The sequence below is a fragment of the Scyliorhinus canicula genome, chromosome 15 (assembly GCF_902713615.1).
Source record: "Scyliorhinus canicula chromosome 15, sScyCan1.1, whole genome shotgun sequence".
NCBI lineage: Eukaryota > Metazoa > Chordata > Chondrichthyes > Carcharhiniformes > Scyliorhinidae > Scyliorhinus > Scyliorhinus canicula.
Window position 1 is genome coordinate 44,444,392 of NC_052160.1, and position 19,045 is coordinate 44,463,436.

At 46.1% G+C, this 19,045-nt stretch overlaps 1 protein-coding gene and 1 long non-coding RNA gene across 4 annotated transcripts in view; one reads left to right on the top strand and one right to left on the bottom strand.

Moving 5' to 3' along the window:
* LOC119978119 overlaps nucleotides 1-19,045 on the top strand; it is a 62,532-nt gene that overhangs the window by 11,950 nt on the left and 31,537 nt on the right. The window contains exons 2-4 of one of the 2 annotated variants that reach the window (XR_005463391.1): nucleotides 362-447; nucleotides 14,762-14,893; nucleotides 15,531-15,673. This is a non-coding gene — a long non-coding RNA (uncharacterized LOC119978119). Of the gene's footprint in view, nucleotides 1-361; nucleotides 448-14,761; nucleotides 14,894-15,530; nucleotides 15,674-19,045 lie in introns of those variants that run through there. The other variant, XR_005463392.1, reaches the window with a different exon arrangement.
* The window catches only part of slc5a11 (solute carrier family 5 member 11), a 60,588-nt gene that overhangs the window by 10,074 nt on the left and 31,469 nt on the right, over nucleotides 1-19,045 (bottom strand). For both annotated transcript variants that reach the window (XM_038819514.1, XM_038819515.1), the window contains exons 10-14: nucleotides 15,732-15,867; nucleotides 15,521-15,628; nucleotides 11,515-11,665; nucleotides 5,456-5,624; nucleotides 2,716-2,931 (exon numbers count right to left, since the gene is read on the bottom strand). In XM_038819514.1, coding sequence (XP_038675442.1) covers nucleotides 2,716-2,931; nucleotides 5,456-5,624; nucleotides 11,515-11,665; nucleotides 15,521-15,628; nucleotides 15,732-15,867 — 780 coding nt within the window. The remainder of the gene's footprint in view (nucleotides 1-2,715; nucleotides 2,932-5,455; nucleotides 5,625-11,514; nucleotides 11,666-15,520; nucleotides 15,629-15,731; nucleotides 15,868-19,045) is intronic.

Sequence of the window (19,045 nt, forward strand, 5' to 3'; positions counted from 1 at the left end):
CTTAAGGACATAGACACCAGGAAGGAACTCTCAAAACTATTGTGGGACACAAAGTTAATTTATCACACTTTTTGAAAGTTCAAATGAATTTAACAAGATGTATCTGACTTTTTAAAATGTTTTAATGTAAATGATTTTTTGCATGAATTAACACATTTTGAATATTTCAGTAAATATCACTTTTAAAATATCTGATCTTTTAAAAATATGTTTTAATTTATGATTTTGAAAACCGATTCTGATCAAATTGATCAGATTTAATCTTTTGTTCCTTTGACTTTTTAAAAATGACGGAAACAGCATTGGCTCGATTTTGATAGATTCTACACAATTTGATATGTCCTTTCCATCCATACTACAGAACACTGAAAGACCAGGCTGAGGCCCATGCCATGAGAGGCTCCTCCTTCCTTGGAGCTGAAATTCTCTCTCCCACCATTGCATTAAGTAAGTTCATAGTTTGGTCAAGCAGCAAATGCCGTTGAATTGCACTACTGTTCATAATAACGCTAGCTTTGGTTCTTGCTCCTCCCACACTGTTTGGTTTTGGCAGCAATAACAGAGGGGTTTAGCACAGTGGGCTAAACAGCTGGCTTGAAATGCAGAACAATGCCAGTAGCGTGGGTTCAATTCCTGTATCGGCCTCCCCGAACAGGCGCCGGAATGTGACGACTATGGGCTTTTCACAGTAACTTAATTGAAGCCTACTTGTGACAATAAGCGATTATTATTATATAATGTACGCCCTTCAGCTTTTTATTTTGAAAATATTTTTGTTGAGTTTTCAATTATATTTTTATCCAACAATTTACAAAACAACACTAAACCAACACATATTTACAACTGAGGAACATTCCACTCTTCAGCTACTTTAAGTGGATCTGAGAGCAGCCAAATATTTGTTGTGATGAACCCAGGGTGGTGCATAAAGAAAGGGAGTCAGTTCATCCCTCCTCACACAGGGCATAACAATTTAAAAATATCCCAACCAGATGGTAACAAATTGAGGGATCTCACCTGGGTTAACAAATTTGGGGAACCTCACCTGGGGACTAGTTGCAACAAGATGCTGATTCCATTTACGGCCCCTCGAGAGACTAATTTTGTTTCTGTACTTTCCTCATTCCTTTGTCCTGCACTGTCATATGTTTTTTCATTCACTTCTACTTTCCACCCTCTCATTGACCTTCCCTTTTGTTGTTTCCTCTCATTCCTCCTTTCCCTGCCTCTGTATCCGCTTAAAATCATCTCTGCCTCTAGCATTTGCCAGTTCTGCCAAAAGTCATTGATATGAAATGTGAACTCTTGTTTCTGTCAACACAAATGCTGCCTGACCTCCTGAGCATTTCCATAATTTTATTGTTTTTTTCTATTTCCAGCAACTGCAGTATTGTGCTTTTGCTGTTGTATTGAGTAGCTGATGGGAAATTTAATTTTAAAATCAGGAAGTAGCTAGGAAATCATAGGACTGGGATTGACATCCACCAATAACCAGAGATGATCTCACTTTTACTCAGTAAAGTATTCTATTCCAATAAGCTAGTTGATGAATAATAGAACAGGAGCCAATGTTTCCACACTTTTATATTTATTTACAAGATTTGTACATTACAAGTATATATCTCTAGCTCAACAACCATAGGTTTAGACTGTGTTTGTTTATAGGGCTCAAGTGAAACCCATTTAATGAAACAAAAAGCGTAAGCAACTTCAAGGGAGGTGTGGTGGGGAACTAGAGTCCTCCAAGTCGTTTCTCAATAGCCATTAGGAAAGTAGCAACATTAGGAACAGAACAGGTGTAGGCCGTTCTTTCCCTTGAGCCTCCTTCAATATTCAATGAAACCATGGTTGATCTGTGACTCAATTCCATTTACCTCCATTTGCCCCTTATCCCTTAATCTTGCTGCCTCATTAAAAAATCTCTCAATCACAATATTGAAAGCTCCAATTGATCCCCATCATCCAGGGAGACAGAGTTCTGGATTTCTACCACGATCTGCATGCAAACATGCTTCTTAACTTCACTCCTGAATAGCCAAGCTGTAATTTTATAGCCTCCTATTCCTGATTCCCCGAGATTCCCCTGTATGTATCCTAGATGAACCCCATCAAATCCTTCATATTTATTCAAACACCTTGACTTCCAGTGGGGTGGGGAGTCATACACAAGACATCTCCCACCAGGGTCCTTTTTTTTGGCCCTTTTTGCCCAGTTTCTGCTGTAATTCTTGGTGGGAAAAGAAAATGCCTACCACCTGCAGATAATTAAACAAAATGAATGTACGAATAACACAGAGGTTCTATCCAGCTCTCACAGCACAATACCACTTAGTTGAGTTTCAGAAGCAAATACAAACATAGAAAATTAAGAGGCAGGAAAAGAGGCAAGAGCAGGAAAAGACCAGCTAATCCTCAAGCCTGCCCACGTACCATGTTGACTAAAGCATCATGATTAGACATTTCTATCCCTTTTCCAGAGACACGCTACTCTCTCAGAAAAGAGGAATTACCCAACATTCAACTTCCCTTGTGCAATTTAAATAAATGTTTCCTGTATATATATCAAAATAGAATGATCTATCAATAGGCATGTAATCCAGTCATTTGTTTAATAGACTTTCAGCAGTGGTCTCTTAAGCCTACACTGTTCTAAATTAAGTAGATCAAGGTCTCAATAGCTGGGCTCAAATATTTTATTTCAACTGAATCACTTACCTTTTCTGGATCTGGAGGTTTTGTACTGAGACTGGTGATCACCACAACGATCAATGTAAAGACAGAAAGGATGATGGAAAAGTGCAGGTAATGAATGTACTTGGTCACCAGAGGCCGGCTATCAGGCTGGCCACACAGAGGCTCTGGATAAATAAAGTCCAAAGCCATTCGAATGCAACCGACCAGGATCCCTGTGAAGAGGCCCCAGAACGCACCCTGTGCACATAAACAAAGTCAGACATTAGTTCTTTAGTTCATCCGAAATCTCAACGGATATGAGAAGTTTTGAGTAGGATATCCACTGTGATTTAGTGGATAACAAGCTCCGAAGATTGTGGATTTCGAGGATCATGCCAGAGACTTTTGGTACAGCACTGAGGGAGTGCTATCATCTTTCAGATGAGATATTAAACCAAGACTCTGTCTGTTCCAAAAGATTCCATAGAAGAATTCCCTGGCCAATATTTTCAGAATATCACTGAAACATATTATCTGGTCATTATTACATTGCTGTGTGCAAATTAGCTACTATGGGCGAGATCCTCCCACCCCCACCACCACCGTGGCGTGTTTTCTGGTGGCGGAGGTGGCTCGCTTTTGGTGCGATCTTCCAGTCCCGCTGATGTCTATGGCATTTTGCGTGGCTCGTCAGTCCTGCTATCAGGAAATCCGCCGAGGGCGTTGCCTTCAGCAGGACCGGAAAGTCCCACTAGTGTGAAGGCCAGAAAATCCCATCCATTGTTTCCTACACTACAACAGTGACTATACCTCAAAAGTATTCCATTGAATGTAAAGTACTTTGGGTTAGTCTGAGGGCATGAAAGATGCAATATAGGGGCGGCACAGTGGCTCAATGCTTAGCACTGCTGCCTCATGGAAGACCCGGGTTCAATCCTGGCCCCGGCTTACTGTCAGTGTGGAGTTTGCACATTCTCTCTGTGTCTGCGTGGGTCTCACCCCCCACAACCCAAAGATGTGCAGGATAGGTGGATTGGCCACGCTAAATTGCTCCTTATCTGGAAAAAAAAAGAATTGGGTACTCTAAATTTATTTAAAAAATAAACAATGCAATATAAATGCAAGCCTTTTTTTTCTAATGAGTAGCTGATTGGAATTTTGAGTCAGCTAGCAGATTACAGAACTGATTTTCTCCTGCTTTAGACAGATGTTCTCACTTGTAATCTGTATACGTTCAGATCCAGCTCCCTCACTGCTCAATCCAAAGACTGCCCTCAAACTCATTCACTCCCAACACACACAGCTGGTTCTTTCATTTGTATAGCAGTGCTAACCACTGTGCCGCCATGCTGCCCTTTGGGCCAGATTATTAACCTGAAATTAACTAATCATTGGGCAATGCCACAGGACCTAAACTCCTCTGGCATTTGAAAAATGTTAATGTCACTTTCCTGGACTCACAGGGCAGTCTGCTGTTAACAGACAGCCTGTCAAAAACCAAAGCAAAACTCCAGGCTGAGAACAAAGCCAGACTCTAGTCTAAACTTCCTCAAAGCCTGGTTCTCTCGAAGATTCCTGCCATCGACTGTATAGCGGAACAAGGCTCTGTATACTAACTTCATCTTGCTGTGTCATTGCTGACTTTGAAGGAATTCAGCAACTCCTGCTTTTAGCTAGCTGAACCCACCTGAACCTTGACTCCTACATGAAGGAATCCTCACTGGACTGTGACACCCTGGACTCTGACATTCATATGAATTAATATTCTTAATTTTGTTGTTTTTTGTTCTTAAGTTATTCCTCATTGTAAAACCCTTCTTTCCTATCTTGTATGTGTATATCGTTGCAACAACTATTCCCTGGGTTTTAATGTACGAATAAACAATATTTAACCCTAAAGAGAGTTTGCTGCAAGTGAGTAAAATTGACTTCACAAATAGAGGGTTTGGTGAAACATGCCACAGTCTATTTCAAAATTAAAACAGTCTGCCTATGGACAGACGACCTCTCTTCCCTGTCTGTAACAATAGTCTGAGTCTACTGAACTCTTATCATCTGACAGAGATCTGCAAGAAGGAGCTGATCACAAATTGCCTCACTGATTGATAGTCCCTGGAAGGTATGCAATTTTCCTAACTAATATTCCACAATTTGAACACTGTTTTCCTTGCTGCAATTGGATCATTGAATGGCTAGGATAGGATCTGCTCTGCCTTCTGATTAACGGTACAGTTTTTTGTGTTTTTTCTTTGGACTTCCCATTGCTCGGTTGAGAGGTCCTAGAACATTGCAGAATATCCAAAACAGTAGTGTGAGGCAATCTGGTAGTGGCTTCCATTTGATGTACCCCTTTGGCATTGTTAACAACAGAGGTTCACCAAATAGAAATAACCTCGGAGAACCCAGGCAGCTTTTGTGTTATAAACTGACTAGAACATAGAACAGTACAGCACAGAACAGGCCCTTCGGCCCTCGGTGTTGTGCCGAGCAATGATCACCCTACTTAAACCCACGTAACCCAACAATCCCCCCATTAACCTTACACTATGGGCAATTTAGCATGGCCAATCCACCTAACCCGCACATCTTTGGACTGTGGGAGGAAACCGGAGCACCCGGAGGAAACCCACGCACACACGGGGAGGACGTGCAGACTCCACACAGACAGTGGCCCAGCCGGGAATCGAACCTGGGACCCTGGAGCTGTGAAGCATTGATGCTAACCACCATGCTACCCTATTAACATTAGTTAATATAAAATAAATCTTCGAGCAATAGGCACCATCTCATTAGTTCGTCTCCAGAAGCAGCCAGCCATGAAGACCACTGCAACAGGTGGCTGTAAGTAGGAGCTGATGGACTGGATGTATTGAAAGAGCTGACCACCTTGGCTCATTTGTACCAGAGGAATCCACAGGACAGAAAATGCCACTAGGACCAGAACAAACACTCTGAAATAAATGGAAAATCAAATTTAGCAACTGCACAGAACAAAATACCAGTGAAGCTTTGCTGCTTCAGTAATTTCTAACCGTTGTATTTTCTTCACAAATTCTTTAAAAGAAAGGCTTTTTGTCGAGAAATCTGAGTTGGGAAGAGTGAATGTCCCCTGAAATCTCAATATGAACCCATTGGAATGACCAGAATCCAGACTGGGGGCGCAATTTAACGCAAAAATTTCAAAAGTGTTATTTTGGGCACGTTTGGCGAGGTGTTTCTTGACAGTTGCATTGGCAAGATTACGGCCCGTATACAATGGCACTTAGTGCCTAAAATGAGGCCCCATGGGATTCTTGCCATTATTGGCTCCCTTGCTGATTCGCCTGACTCGCGCCTCGGCCTCTTGCCGCTAACAGGAGGGAACTGCTTTTAAATTCTCCCTCACCTTTCACTCCCAGTCAACATACAAGCATGGCACCGCGCAGACCTGCTCCTCGGTTTGGCGATGCCAACCTGGTCAGGCTTCTCGATGCTGTGGATGAGAGGTGGGCCACCCTGTTCCCCTGAAGGGTCGGAGGACCAGCATCAGGGTCAGCATGCTGCCTGTTAGTTTGGGCAATATGACCAGGAGGACTGCTGTCCAATGTCAGAAGAAGACCACTTCTCCTGGCATCAGTTCCGCCTATCACCATGAAATCCCCCCCCCCACACACACACACACACACATCACTGGCTGACACCTCACACCCTCCACACATCTGATCTTCATGCTTGTTCCTCAGCACCCACCTGCATAACCCCTTCATGTTCAGGTGCAGTGCCCACACATGCAACCTGCTAGAGATTCCCTTGACCCTTCAAGCATGTTGCTCACACTGCCCTCTCTTTGACCCCGCAGAAAAAGATAGCCCATAATAAATGGGAAATGGTCAAGACAGGGCAGAATGCCAGAGATCCGAGTCGTCTCCCCCCAAAGAGCAGCAGGCCCTGGAAATCACGGGATTGTCCGAGGAAAGAGCAGTCACCGACAGCGAGGTTGGCCTACGCCAAAGATGAGGATCCACTGCCCCTTCACCCAGATAACCTGTCTCAACTGAGTTGTTCATGCCAGACAAAATGATCCTTCCCTCTCACTGACTATATATCTATTGTCTTGCAGGATCTCCATCTGATGAGGCCAGGCCATCTGGAGTCGTTCTCCTGTCCACCACCCAAGAGACCACCTCGAAGAAGAGCTCCGAGGAAACCACCATTCTGATATCATACTATCACCTCCACCTTCCACCAATGCAGAGAGACACACCTTGGTGGGCGACATTAGTGGTCAGACTTCTGGGGCACAGTAGCTCAAGATCAAAAGCCCCCAATGCAGTCCCCGTTCTGAGGATGGGTGTGAGTGTGCTGTCAGCAAAAAGACAGCAGTCAGACTTTTGCAGAAGCTGAGGAGCACCAGATCCTTCCTCACAGTAAATTATCATTATCTTCTTGCCTTGTGTAGTGAACTGCTGACAATGCCAACACGGATTCATCATCCTGAAGTGATATTACACAGATCCTTGAAGGTGGATTAGGGTGCTCGGGGAGGGGGCGGTGTGATGGGGGGGAAGGAAGGGGGAAGGAGGAAAATATGGGGGATTGGGGGGGGGGGCAGGAGAAAAATGGTGATGGGAATTGGGGGAAGTAAAGAAATGGGGGATGAGGGAAGGAGGAAATGGTAGTGGGTATTGAGGGGAAGGAGGGAAATGGGGGGGATTGGGAGGGGAGGTGGTAAATGGGGAGAGAAGAGGGGAGGGAAGGAGGGAATTGCAGGGGAATGAGAGTAAAGGGGCTTTGGGGGAAGGAGGGAAATGGGAAGGCGGGTTTGGGAGGGGAGGAGGTAAATGGGAGAGAAGAGGGGAGGGAATTGCAGGGGAACGAGAGTAAAGGGAGATTGGAGGAAGGAGGGAAATGGGGTGTAATTGGTGGAGGGGGGGAATGAGCTGAGGGACGGAGCCTCATCCGATGAGAAAGTGGAGACGATATGGGCCTCCCTGGTCCTCCTGGGATGGCTGACCCTTGACGCCACCTGTCCTCAAAACTCTAGCTCCTCCTCCGGCTTGTCTTCCAGCCCCTCCTGGTCCGCTTCCTCAGATGATGCCACATGTCCCTTCTCCTCGTCCAGCATATCGCCCGTGGGCCTCATTATATTGCATCTCTGCCTTGATCTCAGCAGGTATCCCTTGTCCCCCACAAGCCAACCAGTCATCCTGCGGTGCTCCTCTAAGACACCTGGGACCTTCGAGTACCGCAGGCTGTGGTTATCATGCGCGCTCTCTGTGCAGAGGGCACACAGGTGCATGATACGGAGGCAGTGGTCACACACGATCTGAACATTCATGAAGTGGAACCCCTTTCTGTTCATAAAGGACACTCGCAGGGTGACAGGCGTGCCATCGATTGCCCCCTGGACATAGGGCATCCTGGCAATGGTGGAGAATCCTGCAGCCCGGTTATCTTGGTGGGCCTGATCCAGGTTGAATGTGATATGGTTGGACGGCCAGGCAAAAAGAGCATCCGTCACCTCCCGGATGTACCTGTGGGCTGTAGCTTGTGAAATTCCACACAGGTCCCCGCTCGAGCCCTGTAATGACCTTCACAGCCACCAGGAGCAGGTGTCCTCCTTCCCCACGGGCTGCCAAGTCCGCAAGGACATTGCACAGGTACCGCACTGTCTCTCTACTGAGACAATCTTTTGTGGCACATGGTGTTCATTGTTTCACTGAATGACCAATGATGTACGCCTTGGGCTGTCGATGGCTCCCCTTCTGGGTCCCGGCTCAGCCTGATGGGCGGCTGGGTCTTCAGTGTGTGCAGCGGCCCCCTGCACATGGGATGCTGCCTCCTGCCTGCGACATCGCTGCTGCCTTCTCCGGCATCTGCCCACATCGGCTGCCACCAGCAATGCAAGGGCAACCTCTGCAGGATCCACGCAAGCAAACATTTTTTGATCTGGAAATAATTGGAAGAGAGAGACTGACAATCATTAGGGCTTCCATCCTGAGACCCTCCAATCCCCCAAGCCTCCCCCAACCTGGTGTCCCGCCTTCCCTCAGCGTACCATCCAGCGAGCCAGTTATGCTAGCAAACATTGCTCTGCACACTTACTCCTGGCCACATCAGGAGACCATAGACCACAAACCTCTGCCGGGAAAAATAGAGAGCCCGTACTCAGGCACCTTCCCTTGATCCACACACTTACCCGTTGGTCGTGAGAAGTTCCAAAGTGCTGAAACCCTGTTCTTTGGTGTTTGAACATTGGCAGCTGCCTTTATGGTGCTGACACTTAAGAGAGTTCAGGCACACTATTCAGACTTCAACGTTTTTTTTGACATGCTATGCAGTAATCATCATCTGAAACATGGCAAGTGTGCACACAAGGCACTTGAGAGTTGAGGAGCTTGAAGTTCTCTCAAAACTAACAAAGCTAATTCCTAATTTGAAATAGCCTTCAGCTGTGAAGTTAGAGGCTGCTCACAGTCAAAGGGTGTGAAATTCACTTTCAGGATGGAAGCCACAGCAGGGCTCTCCTGCAAGTGTTTGGTAGTATAGACAGGCTGCAGCTGTGGTTATCCCTGTTATGGTTCTCTGCAATATTTAAAGATGGCTTGAAGGCCTCACAAGTGGAAAACCCCTCAGCCCCCCCGGCTCAGGGATGATCCCCGACCTAGAGTGCACTTGAGCTGCATGCAGGAAAACAGAAAAGACCTCAGAAGCCAGCGCGGCAGCTTCGCGTTTTAAAAAAGGAACACTTAAACGACGCCAGCATGATTTCTCGCTGGGGAATTGGGTATTCCCGGGAGGTCGCTGCATTCAACTTCAATCTCGCCAATATGATTGAAATGAATGTAAATGAGAGTTAATGATAGTCCCGTCACTTTTGGGCGAAATCTGGAACTCTCTACCGGGAGTGGGCCAGAGGAATGGGCGCAAATCTTGATTTTGGCCTTTCCTGTTATTCACCCGCCGCACCCGATCAGCTCCAGGTTCAGCGCAGTGGTTAAATTAAGCCCTTGGGCTCCATTATGTTAAGACCTACTGCAAGAACAAGATTAGTGGGATGGCTTTACAGAACTGATGCCTTTAATTATCCTTTACAAGACCATTGACATAATGGGACAGAATTACAGAAGGGAACTAGTTTGTAGGTGGTTCAGAGACTTATGCAGAATTGCCCATCAGAAGTTCAAATTTCCCAGATAATTCCTTTTGACATTAACTTAACGGGACTGGTGGAGAGGGTTAAGGGGGATTTGAAGAGATGGGACGCCTTACTGTTGTCGTTGGTGGGGAGCGTACAGGCCGTAAAGATGAATGTGTTGCCTAGGTTCTTTATCTTCCAATCGCTCCCAATTTTTTCCCCAAGGGATTTTTCTGGAGGGTGGATTGGCTGATCTCCGAGTTTGTTTGGGCAAGACACCGAGGATCAGTAGGACCCTTTTGCAGAGGAAGAGGCAAGTGGGGAGGTTAGCGCTTCCAAATCTGCTGCAGTATTACTGGGCAGCCAGTCCGGTGAAGGTGAGATATTGGTGAGCAGAGGGGCTGTTGGAATGGGTGTGGTTGGAGGAGGACTCCTGTAAGGGTTCAAGGGCTATGGTAACGGCCCCGTTCCCGTTTGCCTCAGGGAAACATATTAATAGCCTGGTGGAGGTGTCATCAATAAAGATCTGGAATCAGCAACAGAAACACTTTAGGTTGGGGCGATGTCAGTACTGACCCCGCTGTGCAGGACTCCTAGGTTTGTGCCCGAATGGATGGAAACGATGTATGAAAGATGGCAAGGATAGGGTGAATGAGGGACCTATTTCTAGAGGAACAATTTGCAGATTTGGCGAAGCTTCAGGAGAAATTTGAGTTACTGAGTTCAGGTACCTACCAGTGCGGGACTATGTACAGAAGGAGCTGCCCACTGTCTCCCAACTACAGGAGTATACGTTACTGGAAAAGCTGCTAGCTCCGAACAAATGGGGAAAGGGAAGATCGGAGATTTTTATGGGTGGTTGGGAAAGAAAGAGACGACGTTGGTGGAAAGGATTAAGGGCAGGTGGGAGGAAGAGTTGGGGACCAGGCTAGAGTGGGGGATCAGGAGTGAGGTATTGTGTTGGCTCAATTCAACTTCCCCGTGTGCGAGGATGAGCCTTGGTCAATTCAAGGTAATGCACAGGGTACACATGACACGGACTCAGATGAGGGAGTATCTCCCTGAAGTAGATCTTTGTGAGAAGTGTGGGTGGGGGCCAGCGAACCACGCCCGTATGTTCACGGGGTGTGTGAAACTGGAGGGTATTTGGGAAGCGGTGTTCAAGACTCTGTTGGGTGATGGTGGGGTTTGAACTAGCGCCGTGCCTCTTGGTGGCAATTTTTAGGGTTTTGGAGCTGCAGTGGCTACAGGAGGGGAAGGGAGCCGATGTGGTGGCCTTTGCCTCCCTGATTGCTCGGCAAAAGTTTTGCTGATCTGGTGGTCGGCAACTCCGTCGGGGTTGGCAGCCTGGGTGGAGGACCTGCATGAATTTATGAGCCTGGAAACGATCACGTTTGCCCTAAGAGGGTCAGAGGGAGGGTTTTACATGTGGTGGTGTCTTTTCCTATCCATGATTAAGGTTCGGTTTGTCGCCGGGAAGAGGGATGCTGCCTCCTGCCTGCGACGTCGCTGCTGCCTTCTCTGGTAAGGGAAAAATGTTACAAACTATTGTAGTTGCGGGTGGTTTTTGTAACCTTACGTTGTTTTGAGTTTGGAATAAATTATATTTTTCTAAAAGCCTTTGGTCAGAAAAACTAAAGAGGGCCCATATTGCTTATTGGCCATGCAGTAACTATACTTTCAATCGAATCAGCTTCTTCACAGATGGCTGAATATTTTCCCACCTGCCAACAATCATGAGCTCCCACTCGGAGCAGTGAGGTCTGATGTGGTGCCAGACGTCCAATGTAAACAATGTACTCGCACTGTTGAAAATTGAAGTGAGGGAGGACATGAGGGCCGCAATCATTACTGACATCATTAGGCCTCGCAGTCCTGCAGGAAAACAGAGTAGGTCAAACAAGCATTATATTAAAGATTGTATTGTAGTCGTGACTGAGTTACAGAGAATGACTGACTGAATTTTCATCACCAAGGATTTGGTAAAATTGGCCCGCTTGCTCAGGAGAAAGTACCTGCAAAAGTGAGGTTTTCATTGCTGGGGGTAGGGTTCAGGCTGGGGTCAGACCTTTTAACCCAGGAAAAAGGTCGCAGACAACCACAGGGGCTGCCAGGTGCTGAGGATGGCTGTTACTTCTTTGTTCCAGATAAAATCAAAACAGAAAGGCCCTCCAGCGTCGCCCCTCACACATTCCCCATGCCACCTTATGCATTCCACCTGCCCCTATAGCTTGTCATGCCCCATATGCAGACTTAGGAGTAGGACATACTTTAGAGCCTGTTCCACCATTCAATAAAATCATGGCTGGTCTGGCTGTGGCCTCCACTCTACTCTTGTACTCTCCATTTCCTTTTACACCTCTTTTTAACACCCACTGCACTTTCCCCTCTCACACCTCTTGTAGTCTAGCTGCTCTTTCCTTTATCACAACTCTTGTAGTTTCATTGGCCAAGATAAGACCCCTCATTCTCCCCATGCTAAGCTATAGCACTCTGCCCCTGCATGTCTGGGCTCTCAATCAAGCATTCGTAATGCATAGCCTGGCATAGGGCATGAGGTGGACCTTTTGAACTCCCCTCTGAGGGGCCGTGAACCATGACTCTTCACAAATTTGACACAACGCCATGAAAATTGCAAATAGGTCTCTGCCAGGTCAGCAGTATTGGTTGCAAGCTTTTGACAGGAACCACACCCTTTAAAGGCACTCCCAAAAATCAGAGAGCCTGGGAATGGGGTCAGGAATGCTGGAATTGGGATCCGCCTGTCATTTTTATGGTACTCATAGGTAATTCTCTGTGAAAATTCAGCCAGATATGTGAGGTCAAGAACACAATGCTAACATAAGAATTAGGAGCAGGACTAGGCCATCTAGCTCCTCGAGCCTGCTCCACCATTCAGTAAGATCATGGCTGATCTTTTCGTGGACTCAGCTCCACTTACCTGCCTGCTCACCATAACCCTTAATTCCTTTACTGTTCAGAAATCTTTGCCTTAAAAACATTCAACAAGGTAGCCTCAACTGCTTCACTGGGCAGGGAATTCCACAGATTTACAACCCTTTGGGTGAAGAAGTTCCTCCTCAACACAGTCCTAAATCTGCTCCCCCTTATTTTGAGGCAATGCCCCCTAGTTACAGTTTCACTCGGCAGTGGAAACAACCTCCTTGCTTCTATCCTATCTATTCCCTTCATAATTTTTTTTCTATAAAATCCCCCCTCATTCTTCTAAATTCCAAAGAGTATAGACCCAGTCTACTTAGTCTCTTCTCAAAAGCTAATCCTCTCAACTCCGGAATCAACCTAGTGAATCTGCTCTACGCACCCTCCAGTGCCAGTACATCCTTTCTCAAGTAAGGAGACCAAAACTGTACTCGAGGTTTGGCTTCACCAGCATCCTATACAGCTGCAACATAACCTCCGTTCTTTTAAATTCCATCCCTGTAGCAATGAAGGACAAAATTCCATTTGCCTTCTTAATTACTTGCTGCACCTGCAAACCAACTTTTTACGATTCATGCACAAGGACACCCAGGTCCCTCTGCACGGCAGCATGCTGCAATTTTTTACAATTTAAATAATATTCAATTTTGCTGTTGTTCCTCTAAAATAGATGACCTCACATTTACCAATATTATACTCCATCTTCCAGACCCTTGCCCACTCGGTTAAACACTTAAACTATCTATGTCTCTCTGCAGACTTTCAGTGTCCTCTGCACACTTGGCTTCACCACTCATCTTAGTGTCATCTGCAAACTTTGACACATTACACTTGGTCCCCAACTCCAGATCATCTATGTAAATTGTAAACAACTGCGGACCCAACAATGATCCCTGAGGCATACCACTAGCCACTGATTGCCAACCAGAAAAACAATCATTTATCCCCACTCTTTGCTTTCTGTCAGTTAACCAATCCTCTATCCATGCTAATACATTACCCATAATGCCATTCACCTTTTTCTTGTGCAGCAGCCTTTTGTGCGGCACCTTGTCGAATGCCATCTGGAAATCCAGGTACACCACATCCACTGGTTCCCTATTGTCCACCGCGGTCGTAATGTCCTCAAATAATTCAAACATGACCTGCTTTTCTTGAACCCATGCTGTTTCTGCCCAATGGGACAATTTCAATCCAGATGTCTCACTATTTCTTCCTTAATGATAGATTTAAGCATTTTCCCCACTACAGAAATTAAGCTAACCAGCCTATAACATCCCCCTCACAGGATAAAGAGGCACTTTGGTTAAGCCATCATGTTTCTCCTATGAAACAAAACCCAACCACACCATCTCTGCCTCTATCTGGTAATCCAATGTAAATTGCATTCACCTAGTCACCCTCTATTCCTGCAAATCCATCACGGCAATATGGGGAAGAAGGAGAGCGGGAGTGACATTTTCCTTGTGGACTAATGAAATAGAGAACATGGGGAGGATGTGAAGGTCAGTTCTCCTCAAGTTCCTGGGCTAAGATCCTCTGACATAATCCCTTAATATAATTCCTGTAGCAACTTGCCCTTTCAGACCCAAAGACCAGTTGAAACACTGCCAGCTGGGAGGGAATTAGAAATAAGAGGTATATGAGCAAACACATTTGTGGTGAATGTAACTCTGTAATTCACACTATTGTATATACATGAGACTATGCATTTGTAAGCGCAGTTGCGTTGCCCGACCACTAGGGGGTGCAGCTCTGGGAATGCTTAGGAGTTTATACAGGGCTCCGCCCACGACTCCTCCCCCTGGACTGCTGTATAAATACCAATGCTCAGAGCCAGTCGTTCAGTTCATCAAGAGTTCAACGCGGAACAGGCTGGCTCTGTTGTAAGTAGATTAAAATCACTGTTCATATCTTAAAGCACGTGTCTAGTGAATTGATGGTTCCATCAAAATTAAGATCATGTGGTTTAGATGAAGCAAGTCTTTAAAGAGACTAGTGGTAGTCAGAATATTCCCAATTATCTTGCAGATTTTACTGGCACTCTTGCTAATGACAGTTTTAATGGAAAGACCTGTTGGGATCCAACATCTTCAATAAATGCCAGGTCCACTTACATGGTCTGATGAAGGAACAGTGCATAAGATGGATAAAGTGAAACAGGTGACAATAAACTAGTTTTGCAGATGATTACTTTTTAAAATGTCCCAGATTAATTCTTTACTCAGACAACAGGGCAGCACGGTAGCCTTATGGATAGCACAATTGCTTCATAGCTCCAGGGTCCCAGGTTCGATTCCCGGCTTGGTTCACTGTCTGTGTGGAGTCTGCACATCCTCCCCGTGTGTGCGTGGGTTTCCTCCGGGTGCTCCGGTTTCCTCCCACAGTCCAAAGATGTGCAGGTTAGGTGGATTGGCCATGATAAATTGCCCTTAGTGTCCAAAATTGCCCTTAGTGTTGGGTGGTGTTACTGGGTTATGGGGATAAGGTGGAGGTGTTGACCTTGGGTAGGGTGCTCTTTCCAAGAGCCGGTGCAGACTCGATGGGCCGAATGGCCTCCTTCTGCACTGCAAATTCTATGAAATTCTATGATAACAGTGAGAATGTGAAAATAACTTTTCGGTGGAATGGTTGAGATGAATGTCATAGATGCATTTACGAAGTTAGTAAGTACATGAGATAGAAAGAATAGATAGGGTGTAATCAAGTAACTAGAGAAAGAAGAGGTTAGTGTAGATCATAACACAAAGATCGGATGCCATAAATTGTATGTAATTGGATTTCTTGTACCTCTTGGCAGCAATTCCATTACCAGCTTCGGGTAAGCGATATCTGAGCAACCAACTTGATTTCCACAAATTCTACGACAAGTATCAGCATCAGCACAGGCCACTTCATCTAAAATATGAATCACGATGAAGCAACCATTTTGAGTTTAAGGAATATTTCACTCTGAAATTCAGACAATGCCAAAAATAATGTAGACCTCTCATGCACCTACCTGTAAAGAGTACTCTGCTTATCATGCCTGGAAGCACCATTATGAAAACAGGTAAGATTTTCAAGTAGGCAGCAAACAAGGAGCCACCTTTAGCATGAAGCAGTGTCTTGGCAGAGAGTGACCTCTGGACGATGACCTGAAGTTAACACAGGAGAGGATTATTGAACATAATATTGCAAATGCTGTAAACCTTAAAATCTAAGGCTGAAAATTCAACCAGAATCTGTGAAGTGAGGTTATGATGTTTCAGATGTGTAGACTTCATCGAAACACTAGGTCACTTCTTCAGATTCTAGTTTGGGCCTGATATTTAAGACCATTTCATTGCTAAACAATTCAGTAATTGCCATTTTCAGATCTAAAACCACTGACATGTTATCACCATTACCACGAATCTTACTTGTACAGGCACCAGCACAGAAACATCCACCCAGGAGAAAATTGTTATTGAGAAACAGAAACAAGAAAGGATGATACTGAGGTTTCCTTCTTAAATTATAGATTAGACCGATGCTTATCCTTTACAGCATTTTTTTAAAAAAAATAATTTTTATTCAAATTTTTCAACAACAAATTTTCTCCCAACAGTTAAAGTAAACACGGTGTAAAACTAAACAGAAACAGAAATCCCCCCAATACAAAGTAATAAATTAATAACTAATACAAGAACAAATGGGAAAAAAAAATAGCAAACACACCGTCGCAAAAACAAACCCCCTTAACAAATCTCGAACCCCCCCCCCCCCCCAGGTTGCTGCTGAGACTGACCACCCTCTACCTCTCCGCCAGGAAATCGAGAAACGGCTGCCACCGCCGGGAGAACCCTTGTACCGACCCCCTCAGGGCAAACTTAATCTTTTCCAGCCTGATGAACCCGGCCATGTCGTTAATCCAGGCCTCCGGGCTCGGGGGCTTCGCGTCCCTCCACTGTTAGAGAATCCTACGCCGGGCTACTAAAGACGCAAAGGCCAATGTACCGGCCTCTCTCACCTCCTGCACTCCCGGCTCCGATGCTACTCCAAAGATCGCGAGCCCCCAGCCCGTTTCCACCCTGGAACCGACCACCTTGGACAAAGTCCCTGCCACCCCCTTCCAAAACCCCTCCAATGCCGGACATGTCCAAAACATGTGGGTGTGGTTCGCCGGGCCTCCCGAACACCTCCCGCACCTGTCCTTCTGAAAGGAAAAATTATTTTTTCCCCCTTGGCTCCCCAAAGTCTGTAGACATGGCATATTGAAAGTTTTGTCTTGGCAGGGATGTACTCATGTCAACCTGACACCTACTACAAATGGAGAGGATGCCGTGCAAATAACACTTTCAGGTGGACCCAGAGACCTAGGTACATAGGATAGAACAGCATGAGTAGACCATTTATCTCCTCTAGAGTGCTCTATCATGCACCTTGATCAGGGCTGTTCTTGTAACTGGTCACTACCTTCCTCAATACCCCAAATCCCTTGGCACCTTCATCAGCTAGAATTATATCAATCTCACTTCCGGTGGCGGCCACGAGCTAAACGGTTATATGAAAGGTGGCTCTTATCTAGGAACTTCAGATTAGACTTTACAAACCCAACCAAGTGGGTACCAAAAGGGCAAAAAATTCCCCAAACTAACACCTCATCTACTGCTTTATCATCTAAAATGCCGAAGAACCAGCAATCCAGCTGTAAAGGCAGCAAAAGCAGGGAGAGGGAAACCATACCCTCTGAACAGGGAGACCTGTGTGGCAGCCTGGAATCAACCATGGCTGATCCCACTGAATCGCCAACGCAAACTTAGTCAATGATGGAAAAGCTGATGGCGTTTATCACAACTTAAGCTCCAGCGGCACAGGGAAGTGTGAAGGAGGACCTCTTGGTGACAGTTGGGTCAACAGTAGAGACCATGATGGCCCACATAAAGAAGGCAATGAGTAAAGTGAGGTGGAATCTAGAGGCCCAAGAGGCAATGGTGCGGGACCTGGAAAGAGCTGCCACGGACCAGGAAGATCAGATTGATTAACTCAAAGCTGAAGTAGCGACACTGATCAAGACCCAGAAGGAACTAAAAGACCGATGACCAAGAAAACAGGTCCCGCATGCAGAACCTGTGGATCATGGGGCTACCAGAGGGCACAGAGGGAAGGAACCTCACAGTGTATGTAGTGGTGATGCCCGGAAAGCTGGTCAGGGAGGAAGCCTCCGCCAAGCCCCCAAAGGCAGACTGGGCCTCGGAATAGTCACTTGGACCATAAGGGGTCTCAACGGGCCGGTGAAAAGATCCAGAGTCTTTGCACATCTCAAAAGCCCGAGGATGGACGTAGCCTTCCACAAGAGACACAGCTGAGAGAGAGGGAACGACTGAGGGTAAGGAAAAGCTGGTGGGACAGATATATCAGGTGTGCTTCAACCCAAGGCAAGCAGAGTGGCCATACCATTTAACAAAAAAGTAGCGTTCACAGCGAAGAGTACAGCAACGGACCCAGGGTGATGATTCATAATGGTCAGCGGAATCCTGGGAGAGGCCCCGGTGGTTCTTGTAAATATATATGCTCCAAATGGTAACTCACAGAGTTCATTAAAAAAACAATGGTGGAAATCCTCGACAGAGACTCTCACCGACTCATCATGGGGGAGGGGACTCCATCTGTGTGCAGGGCCTGAAAGCAAACAGATCCAAGCCTAGAATGGGAACCATATCAGGAGCGACACAAGAGTAAACACCTTTATGGAGCAGGTGGGGGGAGGGGGGTAGAACCGTGGCGATTCAACCATCCGAGGGAGAAGAAGTTCTCCTTCTACTCCCACTTGTACAGAGCCTATTCACACATAGACTTCTTCATAGTAGGGAAAATAGTGCTTACAGGAAAATAGTGCTTACAGGAGTAATGTAGGACAGAATACTCCACGATAGTGGTCTCCGACCACATTCCACACTACATGGATGTGAGGTTGGAGGCGCTCCGTGCCCAGCATCCCCAATGGAGGCTGGACACAGCCTACTTCGCCGACAAGGCATTCTGTGAAAGAATGGCACAAGCCATTGATGGATATGTATTCTGCAACCAGAATGGGGAGGTCTCACCCTCCCTGTTCTGGGAGGCACTGAAGGCGGTGATCGGGGGGGGAAATAGCTTATAGAACCCTCAGGGAATGGAAGGAAAGGATAGCTAGGCAGCAGTTGATCGACTTCATACTAGAAGTGTTATGGTCGGGTTTAGAAAACTCCAAAGTATATCGGGGAGTTCAACTGACCTACAACTGTTTATTTATTTTAGTTACGAGGAGCACAAGGGCCTACCTTTCAGGTGTTGTTCAACAGAGGCCTTGAG